The sequence below is a fragment of the Toxorhynchites rutilus genome, chromosome 2, assembly GCF_029784135.1.
Source record: "Toxorhynchites rutilus septentrionalis strain SRP chromosome 2, ASM2978413v1, whole genome shotgun sequence".
NCBI lineage: Eukaryota > Metazoa > Arthropoda > Insecta > Diptera > Culicidae > Toxorhynchites > Toxorhynchites rutilus.
In genome coordinates, this window is record NC_073745.1 from 156,776,679 (window position 1) to 156,799,697 (window position 23,019).

At 43.6% G+C, this 23,019-nt stretch overlaps 2 protein-coding genes across 6 annotated transcripts in view; both read left to right on the forward strand.

Moving 5' to 3' along the window:
* Window positions 1–23,019, forward strand: part of LOC129765302 (TLC domain-containing protein 3A) — a 40,390-nt gene that overhangs the window by 10,569 nt on the left and 6,802 nt on the right. Inside the window, exon 5 of one of the 3 annotated variants that reach the window (XM_055765463.1) lies at window positions 14,147–14,370. The exons of the other annotated variants lie outside the window; for them this stretch is intronic. Coding sequence (XP_055621438.1) covers window positions 14,147–14,194 — 48 coding nt within the window. The 3' untranslated portion in view covers window positions 14,195–14,370. Of the gene's footprint in view, window positions 1–14,146; window positions 14,371–23,019 lie in introns of those variants that run through there. 3 annotated transcript variants of the gene reach the window in all.
* Window positions 18,011–22,306, forward strand: LOC129765301 (uncharacterized). Of its 3 annotated transcripts, XM_055765458.1 has the most exons (3): window positions 18,011–21,183; window positions 21,278–21,328; window positions 21,388–22,306. In XM_055765458.1, the coding sequence occupies exon 1, from the start codon at window positions 18,011–18,013 to the stop codon at window positions 20,039–20,041; it is 2,031 nt and encodes a 676-aa protein (XP_055621433.1). In that variant the 3' UTR covers window positions 20,042–21,183; window positions 21,278–21,328; window positions 21,388–22,306. The 3 variants fall into 3 exon arrangements, with proteins under 3 accessions (XP_055621433.1, XP_055621434.1, XP_055621432.1); XM_055765459.1 differs by having other exon boundaries at window positions 18,011–21,489; window positions 21,550–22,306; XM_055765457.1 differs by having other exon boundaries at window positions 18,011–21,328; window positions 21,388–22,305.

The window sequence follows — 23,019 nt, forward strand, 5'->3', positions numbered from 1 at the left end:
TACTCCTTCCCTCTCTCTTAGAGGCGGCTGCCGTACAAATGAAACACAAATTTTTGCATTACCCGAGAATTAATCAAGCAAATTAAACCAAATTAGGCATATGGAAACTTTAGGGTGCAATGAATGTTTCTATGGTGGTTAGATACCCCTCCCCCCTCTCTTAGGGGTGGCTGCCATACAAATAAAACACAAATTTCTGCATTACTCGAGAATTAATCAAGTAAATGGGCGGGACGAAGTTTGCCGGGTTAGCTGGTATGATATAATATAAAAACATTTCATATCAGCGACACAAATTTTTATTTACTGTTGAAAAATAATGATGAAAGCGAAGCGACTGTATTTTTATTTTGTGAGGTAGATTTGCTTATCTTACTGAAATATTTACCCGCAAATTAAAAATATGAAATTAAAACTTTATTTGATAAATAATCGAACAATCCAATTTAAGAACCATCGTATCCTAAAATATTTCGTTTCATTATGAAAACGACAATACCGACATCTTATTTTTGTTATTTCATGGGGCTATCGTTTGTTTCCATTCGTTAATTTGAGGACTATTTACCTTGCAGCAGCATTCGTCTATCACTCGTTCGCTCCCCTTCCTCTTATACACCGATCACCATACACAGTTCGTTCTGAACTGTACGCACAAGTTCAGCCAGCGGTCAGTTCGTTCTGAACTGAACTGTATACACAGATCAGCCAGCAGTCTTCGTACACAGTTCGTTCTGAACTGGGTAAGCAGTTCATGTGAACTGTTGCCCAGTAAAAAAGAACGACCGTTCGTTCACTCTTTTTGGTGAACTAGTTCTTATGAACAGTTCATGAACGGTTTGCCCATCTCTAATTCATTTGTTGCACACAGCTCGCAATGATTGTGTGAGATATGAGGCTGAATAGGGCAAAGCACATTGTCTCTTCTACGTGCTGTGCGAGATCTCAGAAGGTCTAAACAAATGTCACTTTGAGGCAGTTACACGAGAAAGTCTCGCGAGCACTAATGCACGAGGATCTCGTGTACCCAAAACATGTGCATCGTTCGCATCGAAACGCGACGAGGCATTTCCTGAACACATCACAAAATTTTACGTAAGAGAAAGAGCCAATCCCAAGCTCGCGTGATAAAGCCCGATCCCATCGCTTGCACATGGAAGGGATGTGAGGAAGAGAAAATCGATACTCGTCTCTCGGAATTTCAGCGCGCACAGGAAGTCTGCTCGCTCGGATGCCTTCTACCTCGCTCATTTGTTGCAGACAGCTCCCAATGACTGTGAGATGCGAGACTGGATAACGCAAAGCACACTGTCTCTTTTGCGTGCTGTGCGAGATCTCGGAGAGTCTACATGGGGGCTCAACCAAGTCATGTTTCAAGCTGATTCGAGTGGAAAACTGATATTTTTCGATAGAAGGCGTCATTTTTGTGAAATTTTGCAAAAGGCGTCAAGTGCTGGCCAAGATCGAGAGCGGCCTAGCATCAAATTCTGTGTGAGAGTTTGAAATCGGAGAAAAGTCTCCACAGTTCATACATTGCTTTGTGGACACGAGACGAGCGTGTTTTCTGTGTTGGTGATCGGTGAAGACTTTTTTCGCTATGCCCAACGAGTGAAAGAGAAGTGTCAACATGTTTGTAAGAGAAGTGCTAACGAGGTTGACAAACCCACAGCCGCGCGAGTTTTGTGTTGCGAAGAATTTGCCTGCGACGGGAAAAAGGAGAAGTTGATTCGACGATTGTTGAGTGTCAGTGGGAGTAGCCAGGAAGGAACGGTACTCCACTCCGCGCAGAATATTGTCACTTCAACTCCGGCGAAAACCATAGAGGAAGAAGAGATGACGTCGAGTGATGATGAAAGTGTGGGATCGCGACGTGCTGCGCGTGCTCCGTAGTTCACGTTCAACGATATTGGTGACTCGCTTGAAAAGTTCTCGGGAGAGCGCACTGACAGTGAAGTTGTTAGAAGAGTTTGAGAAAACGAGCGAAAACTTTGGTTGGAGTGAGGTACATAAGTTTGTGTACGGCCGTCGTCTGCTGAGGGGTACGGTGAAGCTATTTGTGAACAGTTCGAGTGGGCTGAATTATTGGGCGACGCTGAAAACCTCCCTTGAAGAACGGTTCGGTGATAAAGTTTCGAGTGCTGAGATCCACGAATTGCTCCGGAACAGGAAGAAGAAGAGTGATGAATCGTTTTTGCAGTATATTTACCAAATGCAAAATATTGGAAAACGAGTCCGTATAGAAGAAGAAACAGTCTGAGAATACGTGGCAAACGGAGTAAATGACGTTGCGATGAATAAGGTTTGCCTCTATGGAGTGAAAATTATCGCCGAACTGAAAGAGCGAATAAATCAGTATGAGAAGATGAAGAGCCAAATGCGTGATCCGAGCAACCGAGCATCGAAGAACACAAGTGACCGTGAGAAAGACAAAAAAAACCAAAGTCGAGTGCAACAGATTCCACAAACACAAACAACGTTAGTGGTTGTGTGTGGTGCTATAATTGTGGAAATCGGGGCCACTACGCGAACGACTGTGACACCAAATCGCGTGGCCCGAAATGTTTCGGTTGTGGAGAGCACGGGCATCGAGCCAAAGACTGTGAACGAGAAAAGAAAAAATCCGAAGCGAACGCTCGCTCCGAGGGCATGCCGGTGTGTGAGATTCGAGTCGCCGGCGTCGCTCTGCGCACACTTTTTGATACGGGAGCCGATACAATTTACTGTGTGAAAGTGTGTACGAGGAAATTGGAAAGCCGTTGTTGCATCGTTCGACGATGAGCTTCAGTGATTTCGGTGCGGCGAAAACACCAGCGAATGGTACGGTGAAGATTGAAGTGTGTGTGGAAAGAGAAAAAATTGTAAGGGGTTGTATCTAAGACACGACCGTATAGTTTCAACGTAGAACAACGCAATTATATTATGCAATTCACTTGTTTACCAATTCGAATATTATTTTAGAATGCATCGAAATTTTTGTAATAGATTAAGTTCTTCGTTACAAATAAACTTGATGAACGTCCTTTTACGTTTGATATGATGCCTAGGACTACCAAAATATGTGAACGGAAGAATTGTCAAACGATCATTGTATTTTACATTTCCCTCTGATTATTGCACATCTCATGTTTACGTAGTTCTCGAACCGTGAAAGTTCATTCAACTCTAGTATCTAAAATGACGATTTCGCAGGCTTCTCAGTTTAAAAATAGGTTTTAGGGAAACATATTCCGGTCTGCACAACGACAAGCGAGTACAAAAGTACTCAACACCAAAAAATACCCCCGAAGTGCATGTATTTGCAAAGCGGATTCCCCCAGGCACATTGATTTTGAAGTCCGTGTTAGGGAAACACAGCTCGGTGGGAACAAAAATACCACAAACTTGCATATATATTTGCAGAGCGGATTTCCACAGGTACATCGATTTTGAAGTCTGTGTTGGGGAAACCGTAAATCAGGCCAATCAAAACTTGGCAGTTAGGGCGTTTAAATAACGCTTGACATTTTACAATTATTCAATTGTTCATCTCATGAAAAATAATATTTCATTAATTGCGATAGACGCGTAGAAATATTTCCTATCAATTGATGCAAGCATCTTTCCGATCTGTTAAGAAATTTTCGACATTTCTTAACAGATCGGCAGAACAAATGTATGGGATAACAGAAAGTGGGTTATATCTATGGTATAACCGCAATGGTGACGTAGGACTATCGTTGATTCAGTGATCCTCTGTTTGAAGTTGAATCTAAATCCATTCTGAATGAATGAATAAATGAATATTTGGGGGGCTTCGAAAATGAGAACGTTACGTTGGAGGTACAAGGTTTTATGCATCCAATATTGGATACGAAAATATCCTACTGATGGGGAAGAATAATCTTCAGAAGCTATCCTGTTAATTGCGATTGATTAAAAAATCACAAAACCAAATGTATTTGGTCACAGTGTTACATGGATAGAAAACATTAAAATAAACTCTTTCACATGAATGTATTTTTAAATTCCCAGAGGAACTGGCAGATTATTTTCCGGATCTTTCTCGATGCTGAATGGCATCCAAACGGAAAGAATTCCGCGCGTGTATGTGTGAGTGTGTGTGTGTGTGTAGCGGCTGCTTCTAGATCTTCCCTGGGAAACGTTTGTGGCATCACTCTCCTCCTGATGGATTCATGTTTGGCCTAAGGTGCACAAACAGGCTCTTGGTGACACCGTTCATCAGCGCTTTCATGATAAACGAAGAGCTTCACCACAACAGCGACAACATGCTCCAATCGCTGTTCAATTAGAACTGAGTGGATTTCCGAGCGCAATTTTAAGACTATTGAAACAAGTTTTTAGATCAAAAAGTAACAAGTATAGAACGCGTAGACATTTTATCTTTCGAATGAAGTGTTTATCATACCATTTCGTTCAGTTGTTTAGGAGCTATTAACGCTCAAAATCTCGGTCTCCGGCGTAACGCTTTCGTTTTCGAAACTTTTGGAAACCCCGGTATAGAAATGAAAGACGTAGTCCTACGTCAAAAAAGAAGTTCGTTCACAGTGAAAATAGTTTTTAACGTTAACTTTATTTCATAAAAACGTGACCTGTTTTCTGATTTGACACCCTTCCTGAAAGACGTAGTTCTACGTCAAATTTCCGATGACATTTTACGTCGTGCCGCCAGGGTGTATGAAATACGACGCCATCCTCGGCATGAGCGCGCTGAGCTGTATGGATGTGGATGTGCGCGTAAATGGTGTGAACATAAAGAAGAAAGTTAATGAAGGTGACGCAGAAATTATGCAGATTTTGAGTGCGTGCGAGCGAGAAACAATCGAGGTGGATCGTCCGTACGCTGAAACCATCAATGAAATCATCGCGAATTACACCGAACTGAAGGATGACGGGAAGAGCCGGGTTGATACGAAGATCATCTTGACCGACGATGAGCCTGTTCACTCGGCACCAAGGCGTTTTGCACCCAAGGAGAAGAAAGTGTTGGAAGAAACCATCGACGAGTGGCTGCGAACGGGAATCGTGCGCGAGAGTGTGAGTGAAAAGGCAAACCCTGTTACACTTGCACCAAAGAAAAACGGATTGCTGCGCGTGTATGTCGATTACCGATAGCTAAACCGGAAAATAGTGAAAGACTGCTTCCCTATGCGAAACATTGAGGACCAAATCAATAAACTTAAAAGTGCCAAAGTCTTCACCACTCTTGACTTGAAGAATTTTTTTCTTCCACGTGCCGGTGGACGCTTCCAGCCAAAAATAACGAGTTTTGTGACGCATATGGGACAATATGAGTTCCTGAAGACCCCGTTCAGACTTTGTAACAGCCCCGCGAGTTTTGGCCGTTTCGTCTTGAATGTGTTTTGTGAATTGATTAGGCGAGGGAAGTTGATCATTTACATCGACGACGCAATTATTGCGTCAGACACAGGTGAGGTGAAAACCTCACTATCCTGCGAGAGGTGCTGACCGTGGCAAGTGAGAACGGATTGCAGTTCAACTGGGAAAAGTCGCAGTTCCTGAAGAGTGAGGTCGAATATTTGGGATATCTAATCAGTGAAGGGAAGTACCGATTGTCTCCCGAAAAGATTCGCGCAGTGACAAATTTTCGAGTGCCGAGTAACGAGAAAGAGCTGCAACGACTTCTGGGACTGACCAGTTATTTTCGCAAGTTCGTGCCCGGTTATGCGGTAATAGCAATACCGCTAACTGATCTGCTGAAAAAGGACGTGTCGTTTGTGTTCGACGAGAAACAACGTGGGGGTTTCGAGCACCTGAAGGAGTGTCTTGTGTCGGACCCGGCGCTGAAGGTTTATGACGCAGCTGCTGAAACTGAAGTGCACACCGACGCGAGTAAGAAGGGATATAGTGCAGTGTCACCCCAGCGGGATGTTGATGGAAAATTCCATCCCGTTTACTACATGAGCCAGAAGACGAAGAGTGCGGATAAAAACTACAGTGCTCATCACCTGGAAGTGCTCGCGGTCGTGAATGCAGTGGAACGTTTTCGAGTGTATCTGCTGGGCGGTATGTTCAAGATTGTGACAGACTGTGCAGCTTTCCAGCACACACTGAAGGGGAAACATCTTAGTTCAAGAGTGGCTAGATGGGCGTTAGTGCTTGAAGACTACACATACACTGGGAGCATCGACCGGGCAGCCGGATGCAACACGTCGACGCTTTGAGCCGAGCGCCGGTCATGGTGACGACTGGTGACCCGATGTTGGAGCTGTTCAAAACTGCCCAAGGACGCGACGAGAGAATACGAATGATCTGCGAGTTGCTCAAGACGCAACAGTTCGAGGATTACATAGTGACAGGTGACATGTTGATGAAAGTTGTGGACGGGCGAGAAGTGGTATTCGTTCTAGCGGAGCTAAAGAGCGAGGTCATACGACGTGCTTACGAATGCGGACACTTTGGAGTAAAGAAGCTGGAAGAAGTAATCAAGCTCGACTACTACATACCGCACCTCGGTGCCAAAGTTAAAACGCAAATCGAGTACTGCTACTATTCGCAAGTAGAACTGAAATTACAAGAGCCTTCAAGGAATGATCGACTGTTATCGCACACGTATTTGCCTGAAGGTGCAGGCTGGAAGACCTCTTCCGAACCTCCGTGAACAGGGCCGGGACGACTGCGACGGCAGGATACGGAGCGTGTAGAGGTGACGGAAAACAAAGGCTCGACTGTTACGGGGTCAGGAGAGGCTTCCATAATACTTTGTGGTGTGCGTCCCGGTTGATTCGAAGATGAAATCAGCTGACTTATGCAGGACACAATCGAATTAGGCTGGCTTACAGAAAGCGTTTGTTGTACTTCATGGTCGATGTCAGAGACAGGGCTGAAATTTGGAGGATCTTCAGGGACAGATCGACTGACAAAACACGTATACTTGCCGGGAGGTGTAGGCTGGAAGACCCCTTCTAAACCTTCGTATATAGGGCCGGGACGACTGCGACGGTAGGAAGCGAAGTTGAAGAGTGTGGTGGAAGATGGCTCGACTGTTACGGGATTAGAAGGACCTTCCAAAGAGCTTCTCAGCGTGCGTCCCGGTTGTCTTGCAGAGGGTACCGTTGACTCGAGATGTTCGAGATCGAATCCGATGCATTCATGTTTGATGAGGAGTTATCTTCGAGAGGTGCCGTTGACAGTAAACTGACAATTTTCGGACCGTTTTTTGACCGATGATCTTCAAATTCCCGAAATCGGATACTCTCGGGCCACGTGTCACTGAAGAGGGCTTTTTGTTTGTACTGGACTGCAATTCCAACCTTGAAGGAAACGAACTGCAACGAGTTCAAATCTTTTCCTTTCGGAACTAACTTCACCACCTTAGGTGGCACGCTGGTCAGATCCAGGCACTCACTGACGAGCGAAGGGATTTGGTTCTCAGATGTAGCAGGATGGAAGGCCGAAAGGTGGATCCAGAACAACTCATCGTCGGCACATAGTTCGAGTTGAACCGTTTTGATGATGCCAGCTGCTCTTGTACCTACATTGTCTGCAACGTTGGGAATGTCTAAAGCATTGCCATCGTTTGCCCTGCGACGTTTCAATGCACCAAGGGGAGTATTAATGCGGTTTCTACTGGGCCATAAGTTGGGTGTAGCGAAGGGAGTCGGTGTGTTGGCCTTTTCTTCTAACTTTGCAGCTAAAGTGTTCACGGCATTGTGCAATTTATCGATTTTCGTTTGCATTGTTTGGAAAGCGACTGGAACGGCTGCAGATCGGTGATCGAAACTTTGCAGCTAAAGTGTTCACGGCATTGTGCAATTTATCGATTTTCGTTTGCATTGTTTGGAAAGCGACTGGAACGGCTGCAGATCGGTGATCGAAATTGGTCATCACTGATCGAAAGTGTGCATTTGAGAACAATCCAGCACAACCTTCGCACATCCAAAATACATTTTTCTTGTTAAGCGATAACTGCTCCTGGAGAGGTCCATCCACGTTGGCGCAAACGGCGTGAAATTCACCACAATACCCATGGCAAGTTATTCTTGCCTTTTCTTCTAACTTTGCAGCTAAAGTGTTCACGGCATTGTGCAATTTATCGATTTTCGTTTGCATTGTTTGGAAAGCGACTGGAACGGCTGCAGATCGGTGATCGAAATTGGTCATCACTGATCGAAAGTGTGCATTTGAGAACAATCCGGCACAACCTTCGCACATCCAAAATACATTTTTCTTGTTAAGCGATAACTGCTCCTGGAGAGGTCCATCCACGTTGGCGCAAACGGCGTGAAATTCACCACAATACCCATGGCAAGTTATTCTTTCCTTATTGGAGATTTTTTTGAGCATCGTTGACAAGCCATTACTGGGACGGTACTGTATATGTAGCTCTTAAGCGCCTTACGTTAGGCAACACCGGACAGCAATACGGATGATGCAGTTCATCGTGATACTACCTTTCACGGTACACAAAAAGCGATAACAAGAAGCGATGATGTAAACAAAGGTACTCCGGTTCCCAATGTATGATGCCGTGAGCAATAGGCAAAAATCAAAGAAAATCACCACGGTGAACGACACTAGGACTGAAACTTTATGCTAATGATCCGACAATACACTATAGGAGCACGGACAAGTAACAACGGATATTCAAAAACGCGTAATTACAGAGAAAATAACAAAAATCAAACACATAAATGTAGAGACGCGTACCCAATAAAATTCCGATGTACGATCATTCCCTATACAATTGTGTAGCTTAGAACCTTAATGCAATGGCGTCAGTTTGCTGCAATGATTGCAATGTTAGAGACATCAGCGAGTGAGTAATTTGATCGCGTCCACAGCAACGATGTTGTTCAGTCGATTTCCTCACGAATAATGAAAGTTCTTCTTTTCCTTTGTTCACGGAGACTTTACATTTTACGATTTCCCCTTCGTTGCTCGTCGATAATTTGCTCGTTATTGACAGCTCTGTTCGGGAAAGCACACAAAGGACAGAACAAATGTATTAAGAAATGGGAATGCCTCCAATTTTCATCAATTTAAACCAGATACAGACTATGGGATTTTAATGTATAGCATATCAAACAAATCTTAGGGGATTTCCGATTCGTTTGGTATGTAAATCGCCAAAATCCGTTCGCGGCAAAAATAGTTGTTAACGTTAACTTTATTTCATAAAAACGTGACCTGTTTTCTGATTTGGCACCCTTAATGAAAGACGTAGTTCTACGTCAAAAATTATGCAAACAACGCTCCTATCAATCGCATGATGCGTATATACAATCAGCAATGCGAATTAATTGACACAACAATGAATAAAAAACAGCTAAAAAGAAAAATGTACCGTATGAATAATATTTAACTTAACAAAACATTGTAACATTAATATATAAGTATGTAGTCTTCATTTGTTTGACGAAAATGAATAAATAAATAAATAACACCGTTTGAAGCTCTTTTCGGTGTACAAATGCGACATGAAGGCGACGTACGACTCGGTGAGATGCTGGAGGAGATCAAGATAGTGCAGTTCGGTGACCAGAGACGTGAAATCCGAGAGCTGCCATTGAAAATGTGCAGGACGAGCAGCGTTCGGCGTACAATCTTCGTGTGAAGCTGGCGACGGAGTATAGAGTAGGAGACGTTATGGCCATCAAGCGGACGCAGTTCGGATCGGGAAAGAAGTACGCGTCGGAGTATCTGGGACCATACAAAGTTGTGACTGTGAAGCCAGACGATCGTTACAGCGTTGAGAAGGTAAGGGCCGAAACGGACGACAACTGCGGCGTGCTACATGAAGAGGTATCGGGTCTGGAGTCCAGATCCCTCTCAGGATGACCGAGATGTAAGGCAGCAAATAACGGACGAAGAGTAAAGGTTGACAGGCGAAACAAGAGAGAACCCAACAGCAGTGTACCGCGAGAGCTCACAGCAACAGGGCGAGTTTTGATGTTGCTCCGCTTGAAAATCAAGAACAGAAGGAAATCCCGTTACGTTTTAAAATATTGTTATCGATCATTTGCCAAATAAAAACAATTACTTTATTACATATATTTCAAATTTAAGAACGTTTATTTTGGTGTTTTCAAAAAAGAAGCTCTCTCTTTGAGACTGGGACGTATTCGCTCAATAAATATTTGGCGAGAACGGATTTCGGCAATTTCATAACAAACCAATAAGAAATTCCCTAAGATTTGTTTGATATGCTATACATTTCAATCCCCTGGTGTGTAAATGGCCCTAATTGATCGCCATCTTTCAACTTTGCACGTTTACTACCAAAACGTTAGTGGTATGAATAGTAGCATTAAGGATTATTTGCTGGCCAGTTCTGATCTATGTTACGACACTATTGCACTCACCGAAACATGGTTAAACGACCGTACAACATCCACTCAGGCATTTGATAAGAGTTACGATATTTTTCTCTGCGATTGCTGTCAGTTAAACAGTTCGAAAGCTTCTGGAGGTGGAGTACTGCTTGCCATCCGCCGTGAGTTAAAACCCCGCATCGTTCCAAATGACTCTTGGCTAAGCATCGAACAAGTGTGGGTTGAAATTAAGGTGTTTGATCACTCGATATTTCTGTGTGCCGTTTATGTACCACCAGACCGCGTCCTTGATGTAGCTTTGATGACCGTTCACACGGATTCGATCGCACCAGTGCGTTCTAGACTCAAACCGATGGATGAAATTGCAATAATCGGGGATTTTAATTTAGCTACAATCAAATGGAGATCTTCGAGATTAGGATTGTACGATGTACCCGGATGCCAATCAATCAACACATTCGACATGCACAGTCTCCCTATTAGATTCGTACAGCACCAGCCTGCTTCAACAGATCAACCATGTCGAGAACAACAATGGAAGAATTCTGGACCTCTGCTTCGTTAGCAGTGCTGACTCAGCTCCAGTTATTTCAGCTGCAGCTGCTCCGCTAGTTACAACCTTCCTCACCACCCCGCTCTGCACCATATTTTGGAAAACCGTGCTTTAAATAAGTTCCGCAAAACCGCAACTGCAGTATACTATGACTTCAAAAAAGCTGACTATAACGTCATTTCTAACGTCCTGTCTACTATCGACTGGGAGGGTGTTTTAGATTGTGACGATGTAGATACTGCAGTTCAAATGTTCTCCATTATCGTGAACTATGCTATTGACAGGCATGTACCGAAGCGAACTACTTCAGAGCATTCGCATGCTCCATGGCAGACAAGGGAACTAAGTCAAATGAAAACAGCAAAGAGAGCGGCATTACGTCGATTTGCCAAGCACCGAACCGTGCCACTTAGTTATGTGCGACTAAACAATGCATACACGCGAATGACTCAATCGTGTTATCGTAGTTACATAACTAACATGCAGCTGAAACAGAAATCAAATCCTAAGTCTTTTTGGAAGTTCCTAAACGAGCAAAGGAATGAGTCCGGTCTACCTTCTGCAATGAAGTACAATGGGCGCTGGAGTTCTGACACACAAACGATATGTGACTTATTTGCTGATAAATTTGGAAGCGTGTTTTCGGATGGGTCGAAAACACCTGAGCAATCTGAATCTGCTGCTAGAAACGTACCTTTTCTCGGCCAGTCTTGCTCCCATATCGAGGTTGACGAGCCAATGGCACAATCTGCTATGAACAAACTCAAGGCGTCTTGCTCCGTTGGTCCTGATGGAATTCCCTCTATTCTATTGAAGAAATGCGCCGCTAATCTGATGATTCCTGTTTGTCGCATTTTCCGCTTATCGTTGATAAGTGGAAAATTTCCAACTTCCAGGAAGTCGGCGTTTTTGATTCCTGTACATAAAAAGGGTACCAAGACTCAAGTCAATAACTACCGAGGAATTTCCGCCCTAAGTTCGGTCGCCAAACTGCTTGAGCTCGTTGTCTTCGAACCGATCTTTAGTTTCTGCCAGCATTACAGACCAACATGGATTTATGCATAAGAGATCTACTGTAACCAATCTGTTGACTTTCACGGCTTATATAACGGAAGGTTTCAATAGCGCCAAACAAACAGATGCGATATATCTCGACCTGACAGCAGCGTTTGACAGCATTAATCACGAAATTGCGATTTCTAAAATGGAGAATTTGGAGTTTGGCGGCAGAATAATCAGTTGGCTGCGGTCATATCTAATTACTGCTAGCATACAAAAATTGGTGATCATTTCTCACGCAAATTCGGCGCGCCATCTGGGACTCCTCAAGCCAGCTTCCTGGGCCGTTGCTTTTCCTCTTGTACTTCAATGACGTCAATTTTAAACTGAACCTTCCGCGCTTGTCATTCTCCGACGATATGAAAATCTATTTTATAATCGACTCGACTGTCGACTGTCGATGCCTGCCTACTTCAGCAACAGTTGGATAGTTTTGCCGAATGGTGTATTGCTAACTGCATGAAGATGAACCTAAGTAAATGTTCCATTATTACCTATTCAAGAAAAAAGGAACCGATCTTGTTCGATTATAAACTCTTGGATATTTCCATCGAGAGAACCAACTGTATCAAAGATCTAGGGGTACTTCTAGACAGCAAACTATCGTTCCAGCAGCACATTTCATGTGCTCCCGTGGCCGAGTGGTTAGCGTCATAACTAACATGCCGGGGGTTCGGGTTCAATTCCCGTTCTGGTCGGGGGAATTTTTCGTCAAAGAAATTTCCTCCGACTTGCACTGTGATCACGCGTATTCTAGAGCTTGCCACTCAGAATGCATTCAAGGCGTGTTATTTGGCATAGAAATCTCAACTAAGTACTAATAAAAATGACGCAAGTAATACTACGTTGAGACGGCGAAGTTCCTCTAGGAACGTTAGTGCCATTGAAGAAGAAGAAGCACATTTCATATACTGTTGGCAAAGCTTCCAGAAGTCCGGGCTTTTTGTTTCGAATCGGTAAAGATTTCAATGACATATATTGCTTGAAGTCTCTGTACTGTTCGATGGTATGTTCGACTCTTGAATACGGGGAGTACTTACTCTTGAATTTGGAGTTCTAACTACCAAAATGGTGTCGACAGAATTGAAGCTGTACAGCGCAGGTTTGTGCGCTTTTCTCTTCGACGCTTGCCGTGGAGGGATCCTTTTCGGCTATGATAGTAGATACTTTTCAGCTATGATAGTAGATACCTTCTAATCAATTTAGACACCTTAGCTGTTCACTGCAATATCGCCCGTGCTATGCTAGTGTCTGATGTCCTGACGAAAACAGAGTGTCCGGCATTGCTCCGTTCATTCCAACTACAGGTGCCTCCAAGAAGTCTGCGGAACCGATATTTTCTGCGTATACCGGTCCGGCGAACAAATTACGCGACCTACGGTAGTATATTCGGTCTGCTCAGAATGTTCAACAGAGTTGCAGAGGGCTTTGATTTCAATTTATGTAGGGAAGCTATTAAAAGTAACTTTAAGAGAATTTTAACCAACTTAAATATCATTAGGGCATAGATTCTGCCTGTTGATTATTGTAATAAAACAACTGTGAATGAAAACTAGAAACATTACTCAGGGTGGCCACCCATTCAGGAAAAGCGGCAAATGCGGGAAAAAGTCGGGAGCCGAAATCTATCGGGAAAAATGCGAGATAAAGTAGGGAATTGTTTCATGAATTTGGGTTTTTTTCTGCGCTCCAAAATGTTACTGTATCTTTTTTGTGTACCAAGATGAAGGACGTCTTGTTTTCATCGAAATTTGTTTCTATCGTACTCGTTCTGTCTTCATTCAACTGACACATTAGTGTGCGTGCACTAAATGTCAGTAATGTCTATAAAGTTTTGTGGTACGGCAACATGGACAGTTGAATCGTTTTGTGTGAATATCGGACAGGAGCACCGATGGTTCTTTTCCTTTTCGATGACCTAACGAGACTTGTAAGAGCTGTTATGGAGAAGATTATGAAGCCCGAACGACGGAAAGTGAAATCTAAATCACTTGTTGAACTTGAACTCACAGAAACGATTCTACTGCTACCTGGAAGTATCTAAATTGGATTTGTAACGAAATCCGCAATGAGATCAGTAACGGATTCCGTTAAAATTTCCGATAAAGATGTCCTAATTTTTGTACCAGCTGTCGAGAATTCTACTGAGGATTTTTAAAGAAATTGATCACCTTTGACATATCTCTTCACTTGTTACCTAACGTGTATTAACCGGTTGTGATTTCCAACATTCCTGATATAGCGAACAAACGGATGGAAATTGGAAATATTTGGAAATAATCGTAGATAAACTGTTGCGGTAGATACTGGGCACACTGCATCGGAGTGAATCCACTGACCATTCCCTCGCGCGGGCACTCTGACGTTTGTAACGGAAATGGAAAAAAAGTCATAATCAGTGAGTTATAGATATCGTTTGGAAGCGTAGTCGGATTGTTTAAATCAGAAATCGGAGTATTTTGTTAGCGTAGATAAGGTTTATTGCCGTTTTTGAGCTGTGAAAGAAAATCTAAGACGAGATTAGTAAGTAACAAACAATATTCATCTGAAAATTGGTGGAAATTTCAATTTCTATATGTTTGCATTTGGACCTCGTTGCACCTTTGTTGCATCCCAGAAGTAGAATAGAACCGAGTTAGTCGAGAAGAGAAACTGAAACACTGAAAATGTAAGAAATTTATTATTTGATTCCATCAGATGTATGTAACATGCCTTAATAAATTACAGCTTTAAAGCTGCTGGAATAGCACGCTAAAAAAACCGTGTTTTGGATCTTCTTCGATAACATACTTTAAAGATTTTCAATCGCTAAGTTGCGTTGAATTTACCGCGTGAAACGTCTAACGTGCCTGTATTTGAAGACGTTGCAGATAAGCATCTGTGGGAAATAAAGCGAATTCATTCGAAGTAAATTTCACTCGTAGCTGAGTAGCTGAAGTAAAGCTAGCTGAAGTAAGAATGTCGTCGGAACAAAATAGGAATTGTAGCAGGTGTTCACGTACCAACAGCGCCGATAACATGGTGGGCTGTGATGATTGCGAGACTTGGGTACATTATGGCTGCGCAGGAGTTGTTAAATCCATCGAAGCTGAGGATCGTAGCTGGAAGTGCGATCGCTGTAAGGCAAGCATTGAAACGAAGGGGACAACGAAGTCATTTGTCTCGTTCGACGGAACGTCGGTCAGCAAAGCTAGCCGGAAGTCACAGCGGATTGAATTGAGTCTGTTACTCCTGGAAGAGCAGCGAAAACTCGAAATGAAGCGGTTGGAAAAAGAGGAAGCGTATGTGAAGCAGAAGTTTGAGTTATTGATGCAGCTGGATGAAAATAACGAAACCATGAACAGACAAAGCGAAGTTAATTCCAAAAGTAAACGGGAACAGCTGGGGGTTTGGCTGAAGAGAGCGAGGGTGGAAGAAGTGGGAACAATAGAACCTGTACCATCTAGTCAGCTCAATAAATTAACATCTTTCCCTACGGAAACAACTAATGATGCTGATCGACATCTTGGTGCTCGAAAGAAAACATCGCCGACAGCTGCGAGTTCCACATTGTTACCGATTGAGTCAGAGGTAAACATTCAACATTTGCCGCAGAAAACATCTACTCCAACCGGTCAAGAGTCGATAGTGAAGACCGTCGAAAAAAGGCCATCAACAGGATTGTCGGTGCAACAAATTGTGTCCGAACAAGAGAAGTGTTATCAAAAGTACTTCGGTGGAGATGGTACAACGATCCCCAAGGTAGCAACAACCACGTCGAATACCATGTACCGTGATAGGGAAATTCAAACAATGATTACTACTGCCGCTTCGAGATATCCAGTTTTGTTTTCTGTTTCGGATGTTACGCGACCGTCATTGAAATGTATTAATACGGTTGAGACAAGAGTTTGTACCTCCGTGGCAGGCACGATTCCTCATATCGTGGAGGCAAAAGACACAATCGCTCAGCCAACGTTATCGCCATCCGCCCAAAACCCATATTCTCGGTATGTATCGAATTCCACCACAGTATGTCGAGAGTTTTCGCAACCACTAGCATCTGCACCAGTGTATCTTGCATCGGCAATGGAGCCTGTGCTGCCGAGACAAAGTCTTTACGGGTCGGGGGATGCAATCCCGCTAGGACCAACAAACGCCCAGCTAGCGGCCCGGCAGGTGATGCCGAAGGAACTTCCAAAATTTACTGGTGATCCGCAAGAGTGGCCTATTTTCATCAGTTCTTTCAAGAACACCACTGAAGTATGCGGCTATACAGATGCTGAGAATTTGGCCAGATTGCAACGCTGTCTTGGGGGTAATGCATTGGAAGTTGTCAGAAGCCGTTTATTACTACCAGCTTCGGTACCATACGTGTTGGAAACTCTACGCAGATTATATGGCAGACCAGAGCTCCTGATCAATTCTTTACTGAAGCGAGTGCGTAGTGTAACAACTCCAAAGTCTGATAACCTCCAATCTATTGTTGTATATGGATTGGCGGTACAAAATCTCGTGGATCATTGTATTCTTTCCGACCAGCAAGCACATTAGTTAAATCCGATGTTACTCCAGGAACTCGTGGAAAAGGTGCCGACACCCATGAAAATGCAGTGGGGTGTTTTCAAGCGTGGTCATCTAAATGTCAATTTGGCGACGTTTAACGAGTTCATGACGGATCTAATGAATGTGGCCTCAGATTTGAGTGTCGATTTAGATTCTGCACAGAATCACGCAAAGTACACCGGGACAGATAAAAAAAAGCCGAAAGAGAAATTGTTTACTCACACTGTGGAAGCAACAGATGTGGACGAGAAAGGCGAACAGATGGTAGAATCAACTTCCCATGCCTGTTGTTACTGTGGTGCGAACGAACACTTGATAGCGAACTGTGACAGTTACAAGTCATTAGATATAGATGGTCGTTGGAAGGCAGTCAGACAGATGAATCTCTGTCGCATATGTCTAGTGCCACACAGAAAATGGCCGTGCAGATCAAAGAAGCAGTGTGGTGTTGAAGGATGTCGCATTCGTCATCATACTCTCCTACATAATGCTCGAGATGCTTCATTGTATGACACGCCAAATCCCAGCTACGTAGTTCATCAACATCACCACTTTTCGAAAACAGTTTCACTATTCCGATATTTACCAGTTACTCTATATGGAAACGATGCAGCGGTCAACACTTACGTGTTTCTCGATGAGGGTTCGTCTTCTACACTGCTCGAAGAAGAGCTAGCGGCTCAGCTGGGAATTTCCGGAGAGCCGGATGTGCTGTGGCTAAGCTGGACGGGAAAAATCGGACGTCATGAAAAAACATCCCAGCGAGTGTCACTGCAGATCGCTGGAGTCGACTTCAAACAAAGATTTGTTATAGAAAATGTACGAACTGTACGCCAACTAGGGTTGCCAAATCAATCGCTGGATTACATTCAGTTGTCGAAAGTGTTTCCTCATCTACGAGGTCTTCCCATCGATAACTACACTGACGTCAGACCCGGAATGATAATCGGACTGGAGCATGTTCGGTTGTTGACCACTCTTAAGTCACGAGAAGGAGGTTGTAGCGACCCTGTCGCAACTAAGACGCGACTTGGATGGTGTATATACGGAAGATGTAAAGGCGGTAGGAATTCCATTGAAGAATTGAACTTTCACATGACTGGTGATATGAGTAACGAACAGCTACACGACGCGATGAAGAGATTCTTCGTCGTAGAGGAAGCAGCAGTTACTAAAAGACTAGAATCGGAATCAGATCAACGCGCGATGGAGATCCTAGAACGAACAACAACTCAAAGGGGTAAGCGGTACGAAACGGGTCTGCTTTGGAGAGTGGACAAACCGATATTTCCGGACAGTTTCCCGATGGCAATGAAGAGGCTTGCCAGTTTGGAGAAACGATTAGAACGTGATCCAGAACTTAGAGCGAAGGTAAGGAGCGATCAAAGGTTACGCGGATAAGGGTTACGCCCATCGAGCAACGAAGAAAGAAATCGAACAGACAGATCGAAGGAGGGTCTGGTACCTCCCGTTGGGGGTGGTGCCTAACCCAAGGAAGCCCGAGAAAATCCGCCTAATATGGGACGCCGCAGCGAAAGTCAACGGAATATCGTTGAACGATATGCTAATGAAAGGCCCAGACTTTCTTACCTCTTTATTTGCTGTTTTACTTCGTTTTCGTCAAAGAAACATTGCGGTGTGTGGTGACATCCGCGAGATGTTTCACCAAATATTGGTGCGAGAAGAAGATAAACAATCACAACGATTCTTATGGCGAGACGAACCTTCTGAAGCAGTACAAATCTGGGTCGTGGACGTCGCTACATTTGGTGCAACGTGCTCCCCGTCTATAGCACAGTACGTCAAGATCAAACATGCTCATCAGTATTTTAATTCCTTCCCAAGAGCGGTCAGTATAATAATTGACGACCACTATGTCGACGACTGTCTTTTCAGTGTAGACACGGTCGATGAAGCGGTACGGTTGATGCAAGAGGTGAAAGCAATTCATGCGGCAGCTGGCTTCGAACTAGTTAAGTTCCAGTCGAACTCAATGACTGTAATTTCATTACTAGGAGAAGCGGATCGAACGCTATGCAAACCAATGAAGCTTGACCAGCAGGAAGAATTCGATCGAGTCCTCGGCCTGATGTGGATCCCGGGTGCGGATATTTTCACCTTTCAAGTGCCGGTAGATGTACATCAGATAATTGATCACGCAACAGCACCTACAAAAAGGCAAATTCTTCGAACCGTAATGAAGATCTTCGACCCACTTGGTTTTCTCGCTCATTTCGTCATCCATGGAAAGGTCCTGATGCAGGAGGTTTGGCGCACAGGCACAGGCTGGGACGAACCAGTAGCTGAACATCTAGTCGACCAGTGGTTCCGGTGGGCAAAAATGCCGAGCCAAATTAGCGAAGTGCAAGTTCCCCTATTCTTCTTTCGTGATAACGATCTATGGAAGTTTAGAGAAGTAGAAATTCATGTTTTGACTGACGCCAGTGAAGAGGCATACGCATGTGTTGCATATATCAGAGTTCCTAACGACTACGGCGGACGATGTTCATTCCTGGCCGCAAAGACGAAAGTTGCACCCTTGAAGCCGCTCTCCTTTCCGAGGCTAGAGCTGCAGGCAGCAATGATGGGAGCTCGACTAATGCAGATGGTTTGTTCGGCCCTCACACTCAACATTAGCAAGCGCATCTTATGGACAGATTCAGCGACAGTACTGGCGTGGCTTCGTTCAGAATCTCGGAAGTATCACCAGTTCGTATCGTTCCGAGTCGGTGAAATCCTATCGATCACCAGGATGGACGAATGGCGGCACATACCGAAAAAACTCAACGTGGCTGATGATGCCACCAAATGGGGTTCCGGACCAAATTTCAACCCAAGTTGCCGCTGGTTTCAGGGTCCAACCTTCCTGAATGAATCTGAGGAGCATTGGCCTAAGGAATCCAAAGGTACCTTACATGAAACAACAGAAGAACTGCGTGAAGTTGTTCTGCACCATTCGGATATTGCGGAAGCAGTAATAGATGTTGAGCGTTTTTCGAACTGGCATCGTCTTCTGCGTACAATGGCTTACGTCTTCAAAGTGGCATCAGTCGGCAAGAAGATCATCAGAGACGACAGTACATACCTCAGTAAGGATGAACTCATCAAAGCAGAAGGTGCATTATTGCGTCAGGCTCAAACTCAAGCATATTCCAGTGAAATAGAATGTTTGCAAAAAAGAATGGCATTAGTAAAATCTAGTTCTCTATATCCGTTAGTACCGTTCTTGGATGAAGCGGGTATTATAAGAGTCAGCGGTCGTACAGAGGGTGCTTCACTGATCCCGTACTCAGCCAGGTACCCTATAGTTCTTCCAAAGACACACAGGGTTACCATGCTGATAGTCGACAGCTACCATAAAAAGTTCCTTCACGCAAACGGGGAAACCGTTTGTAATGAAATAAGGCAAAAGTTTTTCATACAAAGTCTTCGCTCCCTCGTTTGGAAAGTAAGTCGAAGTTGCCAGTTGTGCATGATCAGGAAAGCGGTACCTGCTCCCCCATTGATGTCACCACTCCCCAAAGTACGATTAACACCGTTCATACGTCCGTTCACTAAGAGGCGTCGACTACTTCGGGCCTCTGGAGGTTAAAGTTGGAAGGAGTGTAGTCAAGAGATGGGTGTGTTTGTTCACCTGTCTCACAATACGTGCGATTCATCTGGAGGTTTGTCACGGTTTGTCTACGATCTCATGCGTAATGGCCTTTAGGAGGTTCGTGGTGAGGCGTGGAGCACCATTGGAAGTATATAGTGACAACGGGACCAACTTTGTTGGCGCAAATCGGCTGTTGTCGGAAGAGAGAAACGCGTGCAACAGATTAACAGAGATTGTGCTTCAACATTTACGAACGCCCACACTAAGTGGTACTTCAACGTTCCCGCTGCTCCACACATGGGGGGACCATGGGAGCGTATGGTCAGGTCGGTTAAAGTAGCTATGAAGGCTATAACGAACAATTCCCGTCATCCAAGTGACGAAGTATTGGAGACTGTATTGCTGGAGGCAGAAGGAGTCATCAATTCACGACCGTTGACTTACGTTCCCTTGGAGAAAGAGGAACAAGAGGCTCTAACACCGAACCACTTTCTGCTGTATAGTTCCAGTGGGGTAAAGCAACCAATCACTGCTCCAGTCGACAACGTAAGCGCATTACGGGATAGTTGGAAACTAGCACAACATATGGTAGACGAATTTTGGCGTAGGTGGATTCGCGAGTACCTGCCAATGCTGACGCGGCGAACGAAATGGTTCGAGCGAGTGAAACCGCTAGAACCAGGAGATTTGGTGATTATTATGGACGAGGACCAGCGAAATCGGTGGGAAAGAGGACGTGTTCTGGAGACTTACCCGGGTAAGGATGGCCAAGTTAGACGGGTAAAAGTACAAACCGCGAGAGGAGTATTTTCCAGACCCGCTGTGAAGTTAGCGGTTCTAGATGTTGGAAGATCGGCCGGTTCTGAGAATCAAGCATCGGAAACGGAAGTGGATCACGGGTCGGGGAATGTTGCGGTAGATACTGGGCACACTGCATCGGAGTGAATCCACTGACCATTCCCTCGCGCGGGCACTCTGACGTTTGTAACGGAAATGGAAAAAAAGTCATAATCAGTGAGTTATAGATATCGTTTGGAAGCGTAGTCGGATTGTTTAAATCAGAAATCGGAGTATTTTGTTAGCGTAGATAAGGTTTATTGCCGTTTTTGAGCTGTGAAAGAAAATCTAAGACGAGATTAGTAAGTAACAAACAATATTCATCTGAAAATTGGTGGAAATTTCAATTTCTATATGTTTGCATTTGGACCTCGTTGCACCTTTGTTGCATCCCAGAAGTAGAATAGAACCGAGTTAGTCGAGAAGAGAAACTGAAACACTGAAAATGTAAGAAATTTATTATTTGATTCCATCAGATGTATGTAACATGCCTTAATAAATTACAGCTTTAAAGCTGCTGGAATAGCACGCTAAAAAAACCGTGTTTTGGATCTTCTTCGATAACATAAACATTTGCCTGATGTTTGTGCAGATAGAATAAGGAATGAGTATGGCCAATTGAGTTCAACGTTCTACTAAAATTATATTATCTGCATATCAACGAATAGATCAAAGATTGGACAATTTTTGGATGGAACTTATAGCTCAGTCGAGGAAAGAACTTCCAAATTTGACCTTGTGATAAAAGTTCTGATTCTATCGCGTGGCAATGCATCATTGAAGAGAGGATTTTTATCAACAAAGAGTGCAAAAGTCTTAGGCGCAGAGAATCGTGTACGATGTAACCAAAAATGCAGGAGGTGTTGTCGTAACGAAATCACTCATCCATTACTGGTGCAATGTTCACTCAAGATACGTGGAGTCCAGTGTTGCCAGACGTACAGATTTATCTGGAAAGGTACAGATTTTTTGTTATTTTTGGTGCAGATTCTGTACGGTACAGATTACAGATTTTCGTCAAAAAGTACAGATTGGTACAGATTTTTTCCGCGTGTGAAATTTCTCTCGAAGATGTTATTGAATGATAGTACGCAATCTACTATGACTATGTATAAGCATCATCAAACACACGAGTGATTCGAAGCTAGCAAATGTTAATGTACATTGTAGTAAGTAAATCTAGATATAAAGTAAGCAAGTAAATATAATATTTTCTAGTAAACAAATGAGTTTTTTTTCATATTTTGTGATGAATAATTCAGATAGTACAAATTTTTTGAAGAAAAACAGGAAGTGGGTTATATCTATGGTATAACCGCAAGGGTGACGTAGGACTATCGTTGATTTAGAGATCATTTGTTTGAAGTTGAATCTAAATCCATTCTGAATGAATAAATAAATGAATATTTGGGGGACGAGAAAACGAGAGCGTTACGTTGGAGCCACAAGGTTTTATGCATCCAATATAGGATACGAAAAACCTTGTTCTGAAGAATAATCTTCAGAAGCTTTCCTGCTAACTGTACTTGATTAACAAATCACAAACCCAAATGTATTATATGGATATTTTATGGATAGAAAACATTAAAATAAACTCTTTCGCTTGAATGTAATTTTCAATTCCAAGGGGAACTGCCAGGTTATTTTCCAGCAACGGTTAGATATTTCCAAATTTTCCTCGATACTGGAAGCCCAGTGGTTAATGCTAACTCGATAACCACCTGTTAATAGTACTTGATTGAAACATATTTGGTCACAGTGTTACATGGATAGAAAACATTCAAATAAACCCTTTCACATGAATGTATTTTTAAATTCCCAGAGGAACTGATCGATTATTTTCCGGATCTTTCTCGATGCTGAATGGCATCCAAACGGAAAGAATTCCGTGCGTGTATGTGTGTGTGTGGCGGCTGCTTCGATGGTCATCTTCTCTTCTCCTGAAGGATCGGCTTCTCTGTGCTCCCTCACAGTTTCAAACAAACTGCGTTTCAGGGCAGATCTCGATCCTTCGCTGTCCAGCACCCTCAGCAACAATGTTCTCTTGTCGATGTCCTCACGAAAAATGAATGCGTCTCACCACCAGAATGTGGAAAAATAACCCCGTAAAAGCTTGAAAACGGAGTGGCGCAAGCGCC

What these genes read in the sequence shown, in the direction of transcription:
- LOC129765301 (XM_055765459.1), top strand. Translation starts at nt 18,011, where the DNA reads ATGCTAATGAAAGGCCCAGACTTTCTTACCTCTTTATTTGCTGTTTTA.